The sequence below is a fragment of the Drosophila tropicalis genome, unplaced genomic scaffold (assembly GCF_018151085.1).
Source record: "Drosophila tropicalis isolate 14030-0801.00 unplaced genomic scaffold, ASM1815108v1 contig_859, whole genome shotgun sequence".
Taxonomy (NCBI): Eukaryota; Metazoa; Arthropoda; class Insecta; order Diptera; family Drosophilidae; genus Drosophila; species Drosophila tropicalis.
The window spans coordinates 6,440,666-6,457,892 of record NW_027173353.1 but is presented as its reverse complement, the minus strand read 5'-3'; the positions used below and the strand labels follow the sequence as shown (position 1 = coordinate 6,457,892).

The following is a 17,227-nucleotide window of genomic DNA, read 5'->3' as shown; positions in this document are numbered from 1 at the left end:
GTTCAGTTGTGTGTGCCAAAGTAGAAGGAGGCCCAAACGAATCTCAGAGCTCTCTCACACGTGTTGCGTTACACTTAAATTCGGCGTTCAAGCGAATGGTGACACACTCACAATTGTCACACACACATCAAGATTACGTTACGTATACGTAAGCGGCTTGATTGCAAAAAAAAAGGAATAATATTGAAAAGTTCACAAAAAATACAAAGCTATGTGAATTAAGTGAATGAGAATAAGTGCAGAAAATTACAGAATGGAATTAAAAAAGAAAAGTGTAGAAAAATGAATTTAAATTGTGGGCAAACTATTGAAAGTTTTTATTGACGAACAAAAGAATGTTAAATACTTTAACCGATTTTGGTAAGCAGAAACAAAGATAAAATATATATGGAATTGTGTACGAGTGTCGGCTCCTTTATGCAGATTTTTTTGTTTTTTCTTTTGTGTTCGACAGCCGCAAGTCGTAATATTGAGAAATTGATGAGTATTTTCTCCTGCTCGACTCCTCGTTCTCTGTTTTCCCACTTCATTAATATGCAGTAGGCGACATTGTGCTTCTCTGACTCCACTGCCAGTCCCTCCACCAGTGCCTCCACCGACAAACAGAGCAGTGTGTGTCCTGCCACAATGCCATTGTATATGTATATGTATATGTTTGTGTGGTGGGTGTGTTTTAGTCTGCATTTGCCCAAAAATGAGAAGGGGAATGAGCCTGCGTATCCTGATCCTGACTGCTGATGATAATGTTGATTTTTGCCTTCCGCAACAATTTGCTTTGAACTTTCTCTGTCCCTTTGCCCACACGCCCAGACTACGACCCCCCTCCGCATCCGTCAAGCTCTACTTTTGTTTTAAGGAATTTTTGGAAATGCTTGTTACTTTGTTGCTTTTCGGGTTTTTGGCATGGTTTTATTTCTGTTTTACCAGAGCCAAGTGTTTATGAGTTTGTCGGTCAAGTCTTTGGTCAATGGATAAGCTTTTGGGCAATTTCGGTTGACTTTAATTTTGTTGGCATGAAGAAAGGTTAAAAGAAAATATTGCAGATTGTTTGATTTGCCAATTACTTTTTGAATGAAACACTAAAGATTCGAATTGATTCTACAATTTAATGTTCAGGTTGGAAAGGAGTGTTTGTTTCTTAGACATATTCACTAGATTCGTACACAATTGTGGCGTTCTTTCGAAGAGCTCTGCTTAATTCCACTGTAGTTTTTTATCTCCTTGATGCTGGATACAAAAAATCCATAAGGATATACATCATTTTGGCTCTGAATTGTTGTTATAGGGCATTGAGTCAGCGCTCTTCATCGAAATTACGTTTTTTATATACATGAGTACGCTTCTAATAATAAGTTCATTCCCCTTGTTGTTGTATGGCAGAAAACAATTTCCTTCATTTTTCTGCAAACAAAAATTTTAATGTTTGAACTCCTCTGATTCGAGCATAAATTATGGATACCACAAATATGGGTATATAAAACAAAAACCAAAAAAGGAAACAAAAAAAAACAACCTAAAGCAAATCAAATGAAAATGTTTCTGTTGTAAAATAATTTCAATTCATTCTCATGACCCTTTGGCCCGTACTTACGCACACGCATGCCTTAAGGCCTTAGCCGCGTCCTTGCTGTTGTCCTCGTTTTCGTCCGTTCTGTGCCTGCGTCTCTTATTATAGCTTTACTATATAGTAATATACAAACATACACATACACATACACATACACATATTTATGCATTTGTATTTGTTTTTGTTACACTTTTGTGTTTCAGGTTTTTCTCTTGTTTATGACCAACAAAACAACAGCAACAGCAACAACAACAACAATAGCAAAAACATAAATCCATGAATTTTGTTTGAGTTTGCTTCGTAAAAAGCAAAAGAGAGCGAAAACAAGAAGAACAAAAAAATTAAAGGAATATTTTATTCAGCATGTGTGTCCCTTTTTTTTGCGTGTTTGTGTGTGTGTGTGTGTGTGTGTGTATTTGGTTAGGTTTCCATTCAATTAATTTATGCCATATGAAAACTTTCAAATTTTTTTCATTATGATTTTCCATTTTTATTGAAATTGGTCCCAACAAAAGAAACAAACAAACAAAAAATAAGAACCAATGATTTTTACATAGGTCCCCAAATTGAAAACGAACAATTGACCAGTTTTATGCCAAATTGATTAGATTTCAAGATGAGAAATACTTTGAAATGGAATAGACATTGAGTTTTTCCTAATAGACCCACCCATCTTATTCGCATATCCCCATAAAATATAAAGAAACCTTTTTTAGGAACACTTTACATGATGCTTCTCGGTTTGCGTTTTAGTCCAGAGTTCTATGAGAGAGAAGATAATTATGAGAATTTTGTTCTATGATAAGTGATTGGGGTAAAATTTACTATTCATAATGACCTTTTTAGAGTAATAACATCTTTACATAAAATTGTCGGTACTTGAATGCATTGGCATGACTCTAAGGACTTTGGGAAAAGTAAAATTCTATAAGCTCTTCTAGTGGCATAATTTAAGGCTCTGCTTACTCTTTTACGGTATGCTCAAGGATCCTGAGAAAGAACCTAAAGCTCTTTACTGAATGCGTGGCAATTTCTGTGTTTGTTTGGCTACAATTTGCTATTGAATGGAATTCAGTGCTGAATGAATGTTTCACTGGCAACTTGAAGAAGAGAGAAGGGGGCGTAAGGTGGGGCCATGTGGGCGAAAATCTCCCGGAATGGGGGCTGAGTTGATTATAAATAACGTAAAGTAAGCGCACATGAATGCATTTTGATTGTCTGGCTGTAGTTTACGGCACGTTTCCTCTTCTATTTTTTTGGAGTTGGAGAAAATGGAAATGAAAGACGACAAACTCGACAGAAAAACCTAGCGGGGTGTTCCATATTGACGATGGAGGAAAGGGTTTCGGTTTGGGGGGCTGGGGGTTTTAGACTTCCTTAAATGGTGCGCTAATGTAGGAAAAGAAAAGCATTTTTATTTATTTTCGTCGTCTCCAAGCTACTTTGCATGGGAATGTTGCAACTGCGACGAGAACGTCGTCGCATTTCCTTCGTACTGCAATTTTCCAACGCGCGATCCGGTTTTCATTTTCCTTCTGTGCCATCCACCAGCCCTTTTGTCATCCCCCTTTCGGTTGGTCTTTTATTTTTGAGGCCATGCAAAATAATGTTTCATGTTGCAATAAATGTACGTATTCCCATTCTTTGTCTCCTTTCGCGTCCGCTACCGCCCATATATGCCACTCAAACGGGGCAACGCGCCGTTACGCAGTTATCCTTGCGCCCATTTCTGTTCTTCCTTCGCTTCATGTCCCTTCCTTCCCTTTTATTTTATTTTTTGTTATTCTTGTTCCTCACTCCGAGGACGCGAGCGCGTGTGTGTGTGTGTGTGTGTGTGTATGTGTAAGCGGGCTGCTGTTCACTTGCCAGTTGGCAAGCAAGAAAATTTATTAACTTGCCTCTCGTATGTTTGGGCGAAATTTAATCTTCCTCTTGCAGTTTAATGACATATTTGGAATATTCTCAACAAATTTCTATCTAATATATGTATAAAATATATGTTTTTCTTAAATTCCATGCAGAGGTACTAGTTTCAAAGGGATAAAAATAAAAAACCAATGTTTTAATAAGAGAAAGTTCACATATCCTACCAAAGTTAAAACGATGAATATAAAATAAAACATGGGTTTTCAAATTACTAACAGAAGTAAATTCGTTTTTCCTCCTTCATGATCACCTTTTGGTAGCAACCAGATCATTGGAATGCCTAAAAGTATGCTTTACTTTAAACAACTATCAATGCAAATGTACAAGCAAATAAACTTTTTAAAGTTCAGACAGTATTGGACTTTATTCATCTCCTTTTTAAGTATTTATCTTTTGATTGATTTGATCTAAACTATCTAAATATTCTAATATGTTTAAGTGTGTAGAAAACTAGATCAAAAAGGGTTTAATCGATCTTGAAATTTAAAGACTTATTTTAGGGATCAGTTAAATATTTTGGGTTTGGTAACACTGGGCCTGGTCACCGTACTGGGGGCTTTGTTAAATTAATTAAAGAACCAATGTTTGTTCAGTCTCTTCGTTTTTGTCTTTGGCCGGCTCTTTGAGAGGTTTCCTTTACCCATAAATGTTAAATGAAGCGCCAAACGTTTTCGATTTCACAGGCGCTTGTTGTTTGCCATCCTTTTGGCCCATTTGGTTGTTTTTTTCCTCTTCTTCTTTTTCGTTTTGTGGCTTCTGCTACTGTTGTTGTTGTTGTTAACCCAACAGGGCCTCATTTAGCCTACTCTATTCCTGTTGTTGTTGTTTTTGGTCTTGCTGTTGCTGTTGTCTCTTTCTCTGTATTAATAATTCGTGCGTTGCGTTTGTGTCACGTTTTGCATGTCACAAATTCGAAGCGCGTTGCCCTTGTCAATGTTGTCATTTCCTCCAGCTCGTCCTTGTTGATTTTTGCATAATTTCTTGTTTGCACAGAAACTTAAAGATTATGCAAAAGAAGAGAAAAAGCCTCTCGCTCTCTCTCTCTCTTTCTGTCTCTGCCCGTCCAATACAAAACGAATTGAGGACACAAACGCAAGCACCCAAAAACAGAAATAAAAAAAATAACACAAAGCAGCAAAGAATGAAAAAGTAAAATGTGTAGTATAAAATTGCGTAAAACAGAAACAGAAATACAGTAGCAAACAGAGCAGATAAGATATCGTCCAACTTGTACTTCCAGTGTGCAAGAATGCTTTCATTTTGTTCGCAAGCATCAGAGCATGAAAATCAACCTCATGCCACATCCCACGTCCTTATCCCAGCTCGCTCCCCCCGTCACTTCATCCATCCCAGCTCTCATCCACATTCACATACAAATTCAGATTCCACTGTGGGTCATACAGTCAGAGCTAACAACAGTTGGCATATGAAGTTTGAGCAAAACTTGCTACGAACATTCATACAAAATCGCAATGGAAAATATTTAACAACACACACACACACACATGTAAAGCAGAAAAAACTGTAGATAACATAAAGTTAAATATGCTATTTTATTCAGTTGTATATTTTGGCTCAATGTGTGTTTTGTGTTTTAAGAGAACCTCCTAACTTTATTGATCAAGAATTCTCCAAAATCATCAGTTAATATTTTAGTTCTTAAACTTTAACAATAAATTAGGTAACAAGCTGAAAGTCGTCACTTATTAGATGTACCAAATTTATCTCTAGACATTTGAAAAGACAATTTATGAGTCAAAAATATAGTAAGACTTTATATTTGTTAAACTAATTAAGATTTTTGTTTTATAATCTTTATAATATCCTTTTTATTTCAGTATAGGGTGCACAAAACAAGTAAAGTAGTTCAATTGTGAACAAATTTTAAATGGATTTACTTACTATATTACTTGTAGTAATAATTTCATTAGTATATTCTGTTCAGGGTTCTGATTCTGTTTCTGTTTCAGACGGGTTAAAAATGTATTCCAAGTTTCATTTCGATGCCCCATTCGTAGTTTTGCCATAATTTCCATTTTGTTTTGCCTCAGTTTGGGCATTACTTTTACTTTGAGACCGACTTATGCATTGAAAACTATTAAAGTAGTTTCGTTTAGTTTCAGTTTTCGTTTCTTTTTTTTTCTTTGCTTTCCTTTTGAAGTTGGAAAAAACTTTAATTTGACTTTTGTGACACCCACCCATACACACAGACCCACACACACACACACTTACGCAGAAACTGTGGCTAGCTCAAATATATATATGTGGTACTTTCACTTCAATTTCTGTTTTGGAACATTTAGCATGTCCTTTCCTCATCCTTGTTTTTGGTAAAGTCTACCTGCAGTTGCAGGGGTAAAAAACTTTATGTCGCCCCAAGAAGAGGAAAATGACTTTTCCTTCTCTATCTCTTTCTGGCTCAGCATTTCATTTTGAACTCGCTGGGGAAAGTCGATGACTTTTATTTTTCTTATCGTATTTTGGGTTTTGTGATCCACCAGAAGAACTAGAAAGAAAAAAAGTTTGCAATAAATAATTTTGCATTTTTATTGTGCATTTTATGCATTTTGTGTACGATTTCGATTTGAAGTTGGCTCTGAAATAAATATGAAAAGTTTTTATTCATGTTTGCCGTTTAGAGGGAAGTACCAGAGGAGGGATTTGAGCTGGATAGGAGGAGGAGGAGCTGGCGGTTTATATTTATGGCATTTGTTTGCCCAGCAACTTTCAATGGCTCAATCACGCCAATGCCCTCACATGCAATAGAGTCTAGCACACATATTCGTTCTCTAACACTTACTTTTTACTCTTCTTTCTCTTGTTTCTTACCGCTTTGCTATCACTTACTCTATTGTTGACTCTGTTTTTTAGCCCGAACGAAACGGAACTATATCAATGTGAAAGCTGCGCCGCCATTTGTGCTCTGCTTTTAGCTCTTGGGGGCAATGAAATCGCGGAAGCTGCCAAAGGGCTTCGTGCTTTGTGGCCTAAATTGTTTGACCTTCATTTACTTTCCGCTGGTCCTGCCCATATTGAAATGCTCAGCCAGCGGCGACGATTTCGACTATCGGATGGAGCGGGTGAGAAATGTTCTCAAGGAGGTACCCCTTATCGACGGCCACAACGATCTACCATGGAACATACGGAAGTTTCTCAAGAATCAACTGAAAGACTTTCATTTCGGTGGCGACCTACGCGAATTGGCTCCATGGTCGACAAGTGCCTGGAGTCACACGGATCTGCGGCGTCTGAAGGAGGGCATGGTGTCGGCACAGTTTTGGTCGGCATATGCCCCATGCTCGTCCCAGCATCTGGATGCAGTGCAGCTGACATTAGAGCAAATCGATTTAATACGCCGCCTCGTACAACTCTATCCGCATCACATGGCTCTGGTCACGACGGCAACTGGCATAGAGCAAACACATCGGACTGGCAAAATAGCCAGCCTGATTGGAGTGGAGGGCGGTCATGCCATTGGGACGAGTCTAAGCGTTTTACGCATGTTTTATCAGTTGGGGGCCAGATATCTAACACTTACACACACCTGCAATACACCCTGGTAAGTAATTGAAAGTGGAACCCGCATTTCAACTTTGACTATGGTATGAACTTTTTCTGGTCGTTGTCTAAACAGGGCGGATTGCTGCAAAGTTGACGAACCAGGCAAATATCCACACATAGGTGGCCTCTCCACATTTGGCAAGGTAAGAAATTAGTTTTCCTTCAGCAAGGACATTTGCAAACAGAAGGAAATGCGATGCGAAACATGTATATCGATTTCATTATTTTCTCCTCAGTTAGTGGTTAAGGAAATGAATCGTTTGGGCATGATTGTGGATCTATCCCATGTTTCGGTGCCCACAATGCTGGATGCTTTGGCTGCATCAAGGGCGCCTCTTATCTTTTCCCACTCTTCGGCCCATGCCATTTGTAATAGTTCGCGCAATGTGCCCGATCATGTCCTGCAGCGTATAGTGAGTACTCCGCGACTAGTGGAGAGTCTATTAAGGCCAAGGCGATTAATCATTACTTCCACTCTTTCTTTCTCATGCAGGCCATTAACGGAGGTCTGGTAATGGTGGCATTTTATCCACATTTTGTCAGCTGCTCCGGCCAGGCAACATTGCGCGACGTTGTAGGTATGTGTATGGGTATCAAACGAGCAGTCCCTTCGGCAACTCAATTAATCCTTGAAATTTGATTCACAGCTCATATCAACCATATACGCGAGGTCGCTGGCATCGATCATGTTGGCATTGGGGCTGGCTATGACGGTGTAAACTTGTACGTATTTAATATTGCCTTTTGAGCTTTAACATTCTCTTCTACTATATTGCCAAAAATTTTTCTTCTCTTTCATTTTTGCCATTTTTTAGAGTACCCAAGGGACTGGAGGATGTTTCGAAATATCCTCATCTTTTTGCCACTTTGCTTGAGTCTGATAAATGGTCGGAGGAGGATATTGCCAAGTTAGCTGGCAAGAATTTAATACGTGTGTTCAAGGAAGTCGAAGCGGTAAGTGAGCAAACATACAAGAAACAGAAAATTAAACAAAAAAAATATATATCCTACGACTTCAAAGAGAAGGAAAACTAAACAGTTTTTCTTCTGGCACAAATTTTTGGCATTGCATTCTATTTTTTTAGGCGCATACCTGTCGAGGATTCAAGATTAAAGTGCAGTCCAGTCCCTGTGCAGTTCTCAAAATATTTTCCCCCACTCGCGTGTTCCATTCAGCTTGCAGTTTGGCTGCTTGCATCCTCTCCATCTAGCTTGTTATTGCAGTTGCCGAGAATTCCTTTCAAAGGATAAAAGGAATAATGTGGCTTTGCAATGGAATTTGCACATACTTGCCAGGACACTGCCAGTCTCCTTGGCTTTTGCGTCGAAAAGACGCAAGTTGCGAAATAATTTTAAAAGGATTTTCAAATGGTTATTCCGATATTTATACACGAGCATGAAGCAAACAACTAGCCAGGCAGCATAACCAAGCAGCCGTTTGTTTGCGGATGTGGTCAGCTTGTTTGCTATCCGCATGAGCTTGGGCTTGGCTAAGGACTTGGACTGGTCTGTAGGTTTCGTTGAGACTTGCCACATGACTCTGACCAGATTTCAACTGTTTTCAGTTTCTATTTCTGTTTTCTTTTGCTCTTCTCAATCTCAAGCTGCATTCAATTTAAATCAATACTGAACGAGTATTCAGCCGAAGCTACTTTCTATAGTGTTTATTCCATTGAATGGTACTTGAATGACTATTGGAGCTATGCCTGGTTTTAAAGTGGATTTGTTTTGCAGTTCGGTGTAAACGATGCCAGATAGTAACTAAAGAGCTGAATAGCACTTCAGAAATCAACAAACTAAAAGTGAGAGTTTTCATTTACCGTAAAGGATCTGCATATATTGACTATTAACTCTTGAATTTTCTTCAACAGACATCAAATTAAGAATACGTCTCAGTTACCGAGTTACTGACACATTACTATTTATTTTCCAGCATTTCTGTTTAAAAACAATTCAATCACTTTTCAACAAAATAGTCTAGACCAATTTAGATGAATGGTTTTTAATTTTCATATTTTACCTATTATAGATATTACATTATTATATAGTTAGGGATTTCAAAAAGGACATAAGAGTTATTCCAAAAACATGTTACAGCAATTATTGCCTTAAATGTTAGCAAAGAGCAAGGCAAATGTTCAGTTTTTAAAAATACAATAAATTTAAAAAGGGTAAAAGTTGTTTACTCCCGACATATTCATAAAAGATCAATCAAAATTTAAATAGATAAAAATTTAGTCTTATGTTTATGTTTAAATTTTTACAACTTATATATGTTTGTGTTTATCATAAGAATTGGGGTACAATATGTCCTTAATATGGTCATTCCATATTATATTCATAAAACCTAAATTGCTTTGCAGCAGTTTGAAAGCAATATTTAACAAATATAAATCAAATGCCCTTTTTCCTACCCAATCCACACAGTTGCCGGTTTCCGACTCCATACATTTTATGGCTTTTTCTCATTATAAAAACCCCCACGAGTTAAAAACCAGAGTGCCAGAGTGAGATGCGGTATAGGTTTTTTTTTTTTTTAATTTAACGCTTGTCGCTCGCTGACTGAGAGAAAACAAGAGACATAAAAAAACTTTAATCGTATTCTCCCTTTCTCTCTAGAGCTGTAATTAGTTTTAGTTCACTTTACACTTATATATAGTCATATATATAAACTGAAAAAAAAAAGGAAAAAGATACTGTGCGATTACAATAAGCATTTTCACATCAGAAGGGGCAAAAAAATGTTGCCTACTTTGCCGGGCGGCGGCTGATTAAAACTGTGCGCAATTCTTATTACGTTTTGCACTCAGCCAACAGATAATATACGATATACTTATGTATGTATATACATATATATATTTGTAGTACTCTGTATTTTCCTTTACTGAACCATAATGCTCATTAAGCATTTTATTATAATACTTTTGTGTGAGAGAAAGGAAAAAAAGAAATCGTAATTAAAAATGTTGCCTTTTGTTTCTATTGAGTCCGCGAGAGATGAAGCATTGAATGCCAGCACCCTCTGTGGCTATAGAGGTCGTTCAACTTGTAATATTCCAAATCAAATATATTACATCTAAAGCTCGTAATGTAATTAAATAATAACAACATGGCCAGGGTCAAATGTTCAATTATTAGACACTCAAATGTCCTTATTTTTTGGTTTACCTCCAAAAAGCACAAGCAGAGTAGGGTCTACCCCAAGGGATTTATGCTGTGTGTTTTGTGTGGCTTGTATGTGTGTGTGTGTGAGTGTGAGTGTGAGTCGCTGTGATAATTAAGCCAGTCATAGAAATTAGGCAAAAGGCCATTTTAATGATTGCCATCTTGTACACTAGCACACTCACACACACATACATGTATGTATATATATATTCTTATGTACATATAATACCCTTTTAAGCTGGACACGAACTGCTAGATAAGTCAGAAAGCTGTTCTTAAAAACAAATTCTTCTAATTTTAACCTTTGTTTATGAAATAAAAACACAGAAACTCATACATAGCCCAATATTAAAGCAGCTTAAATGTTTTTATCCCATTATGATAATTTTAATTGATAAAACTGTCATTCTACTTAAGAGCATATAATAAAAACATTGATAACTCTTAACTATTTGGGCCTGATATATCGAACAAATAAAATTGGAAAAACTTTCCGACTTCTACTTACTTTGAGAATTATTTGATGTGGGTTCAGTTTGGTCAATGCCTTTCAATAATTTACCATTTGATTTCATTACAATGCGATGAAAATGATTGTCAGAACAACTAAGGCCACATTTTGTACACACAATATACCAAGGCGCCGTCCTTTTTTGAAAGCGTTTCGGGTGGCAGCAGCAACAACAACAACCACAAATTGGTGGGTGGGCCAGTTGTTGTGGGTGTGGGTGATAGCATCAGCTTCAGCTCCACTAACAAACAACAACAATGGCTATGGCAAAGGCAAAGGCAAAGGCAAGAGCAACAGCAGCAGTCCATGGCCCATGAACATGATAATTTTCTTGACGCCAGTTTTTATCTACACAAAAGCAGAGCACTCGACTCTGCTTCTGCATCTCCTCCCTCGTCATCACAATCACCATTTTCCCACTCCTTGGGCTCTTGTGTTTGTGTAAATGTATCTTTTATTTTAGCCCTTTATATCTAATGCGAGCAAAGAACGGCATTTGGCACGACACATAGCCCAAGTGGCGGCGTCGGCATTGGCGATGGACAAATGGCAGCAATTTGTGCGAGACAAATTCATTTAAATATCTTTCTGCCACAAACCCATGCGTATTAGTGTGTATATTCTCACCCTCTGTGTGCGTGTGTGTGTGTGTGTCTGTAAGTATGTGGATTTGTGTGGGTGTTGACTGACCTTCTTTACAATTGATTTGGCTTTGTGCTTGGGGTTGTGCATGAAAAACTATCACAGCTCTTTAACATTCCATTTTTGCTTTCAACTATTTCTTTCGCTGAAATGTGAGCATAAAGCTCAGCTCGGTCTCTGAGTGAAGGCCGGAATGAGTCTAGCCAAGAGGCAAACACCACAAAGCCAGGCGGACACACAAAAAAAGAGAGAGAGAGGGAAAGAGAAAAAAAGCGGGAACAAAAGTGCAATGACTGAGACCAAAAAGCTGACGTTTTATTGTGTTGCTGCCGCAGAGGGCGATGGCGAGGGCGCTCCACCATAAAGAAAGACGTAATTTCGATTGTTATATGTGCAAAAGGCAAAACCAGGAAATAGTCCCCTCACCAACTTCGTCTTCTTCGGCTCCTCCCTTTTGGGGCCCACTCAAAAGGTGTTTGGTGTTGAAAGCAAAACAACATTTTCCCCCGTTTTTTCCTCTAAAAATAAGCTGCAAACTTTACTTTGAGTTGTGCCAGGTTTTTGCTATGCCTTAAATCCACATAAATATTTTATTATACATACATTTGAACATATAAGTATACATATAATATTCATATTCATATGTACATATAAACCTTTATTAAAGGCCACATGGAAGGGTGTAAAAATAATGGAGGCAAACTAACTCCTAATTTTAAATTTGCTCTCTCCAATAACTTATACTTCAAAAACAGGTCATTATTAAAAATGGACGAGAAGTTAAATTTGAAGAGGACTAAGTATTCATAAATTTGAAATGCAATATATATATTTTCACACCTTTTCGCTCATATTTCTTATGAATTTTTATTATACCAAGAATGATTATTATTATCGATTCTCATTTAGGTTGTAATTTTCATCTTCCAAGAAATGACTTGGTACAAACTTTTTTGCCAAGCAGCTAAATCAAAATGAATCGCGAAAAGTTTCGGCTTGAATGTATAATTAATATTTGCAAATAAATCTCATCAGAGGCAAACTAAAAACACAAAACTTTCATTACAATTATTTTGAAGCAATTTTCTAGAAAGCAAAATGAAAACTTTGGCAATTTAGGAATTGTACAAGTTTTCTTATATGGCAATTTTCATACTTTGAGTGAAAGCAATCAATTTGAAGCAATTTGAAGCAATTTCCTGCGTTGCAGCTTTGCTAGAATGGCTTTTAACTTTTCCGTTTTCCTTCTTGTCTATGTTGTTACAGGTGCGCGATCAATTGGAACTGTTGCGTGTTCAACCCATTGACCAGTCAATTTCACCCGAGGACATTATGGGCAGATCTTATTGTCGCTATCAAGGACCAAGAACGTGATAAATTCCTAATTTGTAAAGTTCATTCAAATTCATCCAAAAATACATACCAAAATACAGATACTATTTAGATACATGGCTTAAAAGGTGTAAAGTGAAAGTCTACTCATTGTAGGCTAATTGACAAAGTTACAACTATTTTACAATATTTTGCAAGTATTTCTTTTTTCATTCCTTGTTTTGGTTTGTTTTGTTTGTCTGTTGGCCTCAGACTTAGCTTTCACATAGCAGCTGCCATGGGGCAACTTTGTGAGCAAGTGGAACATTGCACATAAACAAATACAAAGTGGCAGTCAGCCATTCCGCCCATTCTTCTATATCCCTCACTCTTTCTCTTTCTATCTCTCACAATCACAATCTCAGACACTAACACATGCAGATAGACATTGTAACCATAGCTGAGCTATCCACATTGTATAAATATCATTGTCATGTTTATTTTTATCCTTAGATGTAAGTAAGGACACTTCAAAGCAACAAAGGTAAAAACCAAATCAAGAAATAGCGCACAACAAAAACAAAAAAGAAAAGCAAGAAAAAAATCTATCCAAATAGCAAAAAAAAAAAAAAAAAAAAAAATATTAAGGCTAGATGGTGAATACTTATTCAACAGAAATCTTTAAATAAAAAAAGCTACAAATATTTCATTAAATATTTATTTTTTCTATGAAAAAGTTAATAAAGAATATCATAATAGTAAAATGTTACAGTTGATTAATGAAACAAATCAGATTGTTTAGTCTTTTCGACTTGACTAAAATTAAATTTAAAGCGGATTGATTTCAATAACGGTCACGATAACGCTCTATGTTTGTTGACCATTTTCGTTTGATACTCTGCCAAGGACACGATTATGATTATGATTGGCATCAATAGTCCAGTTCATCTGATGGTATATTTTTGTCCATCTTACGTCTAAAATCCATTAAGTTAGGAGTGAAAATTCTCTGCAAGCTTACCAAACATTTCAATTTTTCTACATTCAAGAGTCTTTTCCAATATCGAAAGTGCTTCGAGATGCAGTCAATGATGGCAATTCCAATAGGTTCGAGTATAATAGTGTAGGGTATTGCGTTCCTACATACTAAATTTCATTAAAAGATTATCCACTTATCTTCACCTCATTTCCCTCACATTTCCATGTGCTTTGGGAAATGAAAAATAAAGTTTAATTACCATATTGTTAAAGCAGTTAACGCGTTTTTAATTTGGTTATTAAACAAACCAACCTTGAAAAAAAAAAATAAACGAAAACGAATTGTTCATTTAATTAGTTCATTAACATTAAACATTTAATTAGGCAAAGTTAAAAAAAGAATATTAATAATAATTCTATGATTGGCCATAGTTTTTATCATTGGTTTTTTACTTTCGGCTTTAATAATTCAAATGGAAGTATTATTATTATAAAACTATGAACAAAATACATATATACATACATGGATAATATAAAAACAAACAAAAGTCAAACCCGCCAAAATTGCGCATAAGTTCACAACAACAAAAGATAAACCGAAAGAACGAGAGAAAATAATTAAAATTTCAATGGAAATATTGAGAAATACATATACATATATACATACATATAAAAAATAGTTAACTACACATACTTACAAATATTTCTATATATATATACATATATAGTGAATATATTTTTGAATTTAGTCCTGATTAATGGAGTTGATGATACCACAAACAAAACGGAAAGGTAACTAAATAAATAATTAACTCTTTTTGTTTAAAACATAAAACACACACACACACACACACAAGGCATACAGGCGAAACAACAAAGAAAAAACATAAAAACAGCTAAAGAGAAAAAAAACAACAACAACACATGTGATCAAAACTAAAATTAAAAATTACAAATAACTATGTGTACATTATTATTGTAACTATTATATTTACTACAATTACAATATACTAAACTAATTTAATAGTTGATTGAGATTGAGACAAACAAAGAAACTATAAATAAATGGGCAACCGGGCAAAAAGGAAGCAACACAAAAAACTGTAAACGTGAATTATAAATTACACACAAATCTCAATGGATCGCAAATAGGAAATAATCAATATTATAAAATTTGAGACATGAAAGTGTCCTACCATGTAAATATTTGTATGCAAATTGTGAAAGGATATTATGAATACAGACAGACAAAAAAAAAAAAAGAAAATTCGTAAATTCAATTAAGTGTTTTGTGCATAAAACTTAAATTGGAAACAGTTTAATTCATATGTGTAAATGAAAATGAGAAAAAAAAAACAAAATAAAAAACAAATAAATACCAGCAAAAAATACCAAACCAATAGTATGTAAATTCAATGCAGTTGAACAATTAAAAAAGGATATACAAGTAAGTGCCAGCAGAGGTTACGAAACCAACTACAAATGAATAAATTTCAAACACACACAAAACAACCGAATTTATTTCAATTACAGCGAAAATGGCTAAGGAGTTTGCCTTTTAAAAGTATCTACGATATATAGCTAAGGACGTACCAGTTCAGTTTTCATAGTAAATTACAGCAAGGAAAGCCGAATATAGGAAGAAAAGCAAGTAAATATATTCAAAATCGTTTGGGAGATCAAACTGGATGAGATGCTATTGACATACATAACATTCCCAACAATCGGCTTTCATACTTATAGATATCTCTCAATATATCTCCAAATATTTACATTAATCTCAAGCAAAAGTGTTTTGTATCTAAAGGTTAAGTTAGGAATATTCTGACAATTTCGACTATACAGTTTTTATTAAGGTTTTGAACCAAGTTAAAAGAACCAATTGAAAATATTAATATTTACATGAATCTTTTAATAAGAGCCTTTTGACTTGGCTTACGGTTCCAAGAGCTCTAAATGTGGTTAAATTTATCTGTAATTGGGTTCTTGGTAAAATTATTCTCTTCGAAGTTTTTCCATGGCAATATGGCATTGTAATTATGTAAATCTTTTAAGGATATCCTAATTTCTCACTTTCATTAAAATATTTGCTTTCATTCAGCAAGTCTGTGTTAGGTTTGTTTGATTGCACTCGAAAGGCACGGGCACTCACTCACACGACAACAAACACTTCAGCTTAGTTACATGTACACACACATACATCACACAACCACACACACATGCAGAAACAGACGTATATGCTCGGTGTGCACATCCTGTTTTTACTTTCCTGTTTTTTTTTTTTTTTGGTTCGGATTTTGCCTGTCAATTTGTTAAAATAAAAGGGATTTCCAGTTTGTTTATCTCCAATGCATTTTATGTTCTCTTCTCCCCTCCACTAGGGAATGGGTGGTTGAGAGGGACACAGGGAAAGAGAATTGCAGAGAGAAAGAGAGATAAAAGTCACGTAATTTATGTTCGCTCTGCTCTGCGGCTAAAAGTTCAAACATTGAAAAATCATGAAATTTATCTCATTTCGGAGTGAAGGTCAAGCAGTTAGCCCGAAAAACCACATAACTCAAATGCTCGTAAAAATTTGCAAATATTTCACTTTTTCATTTATTTCTCATCCAACAAGAAGTACCAGAAACCAAAAAAAAAAAAAAAACTATGCATCAAACGAAATATATGTTTTACATAAAATTTCAATTAAATGAAATAAAGTTTCTGTTCGCTTTTTCATTGCTAGAAAATGTCCTTGGACCGCTCGAGGGATTGGCCGAATGGTGGTTAGGTGGGACGAGTTGGGGTTTCTGAAAACGTGCGGCACACTTAAATCATTTCAGCTGGCAGTCGAAATGAAACTGGCAGCGGCAACAACTTTTGTTCAACATTTGTTACCAGCCAGCCAGCCATCACTTACCAACGTCAACTAATAAAAGCCATAAAAAGCACAGAGAGAGAGAGAGAAAAAGGAAAAGTCGTAGCTAAAATAAGAGACTTTAACAGAAAGAGAGAATGGAAGTGTGTGTGTGTGAAATGTTACTGAAAATCGAAATCAAAGACTCTAATGCGATCGGGAATACATACAAAACATATATGTATGATGTATGTAAGTATGTATATAAATTATAAAAATATTTTCTTTCCTTCTCACAAATGTCAAATATTCACTTGACTTTCTACCATTTGATGTCATTTGAAAATCGCTTTCCACTTGAAATCCTTTTCACCAAAGAGCATAAAGGAACCAGCTAGCAATGTCCTGTTTCTTGAGCGCCAAAACCTTGGCAATAATAAATAAATATAACAACAAAAAAAAGGGGTGAAACGAAATCATACTAAACATTTTCGTTTAGTTTCCAATGACGGTCCGGCATTTGATATAGCATGGCCACGCCCATTCCAACCGCCACAAACAATGTGCTACGCCTTGGCCCGGCATGTCCACAACTTTTGGCGCCTCTGTGCCTTCGAGCCTCCCCTGCCCCCACCATGCAACCGTAAAGAGTGCCACCAAAAAGGATTGCTGTACGCCATAAATTGTTGTATTTTATTGTCCAATTTCTTTTTATTATTTCTCTCGT

General features: G+C 35.9%; 1 protein-coding gene across 1 annotated transcript; it reads left to right on the top strand.

The window, feature by feature from the left end:
- Positions 1 to 12,788, top strand: LOC137582631 (dipeptidase 1). Its single transcript, XM_068297243.1, has 8 exons — positions 1 to 360; positions 6,365 to 7,052; positions 7,128 to 7,197; positions 7,291 to 7,467; positions 7,548 to 7,632; positions 7,702 to 7,777; positions 7,870 to 8,008; positions 12,639 to 12,788. Exons 2-8 carry the CDS (start codon positions 6,439 to 6,441, stop codon positions 12,744 to 12,746), a joined length of 1,269 nt encoding a protein of 422 aa, XP_068153344.1. The 5' UTR covers positions 1 to 360; positions 6,365 to 6,438; the 3' UTR covers positions 12,747 to 12,788.
- The last annotated feature ends 4,439 nt before the right edge of the window (positions 12,789 to 17,227 follow it).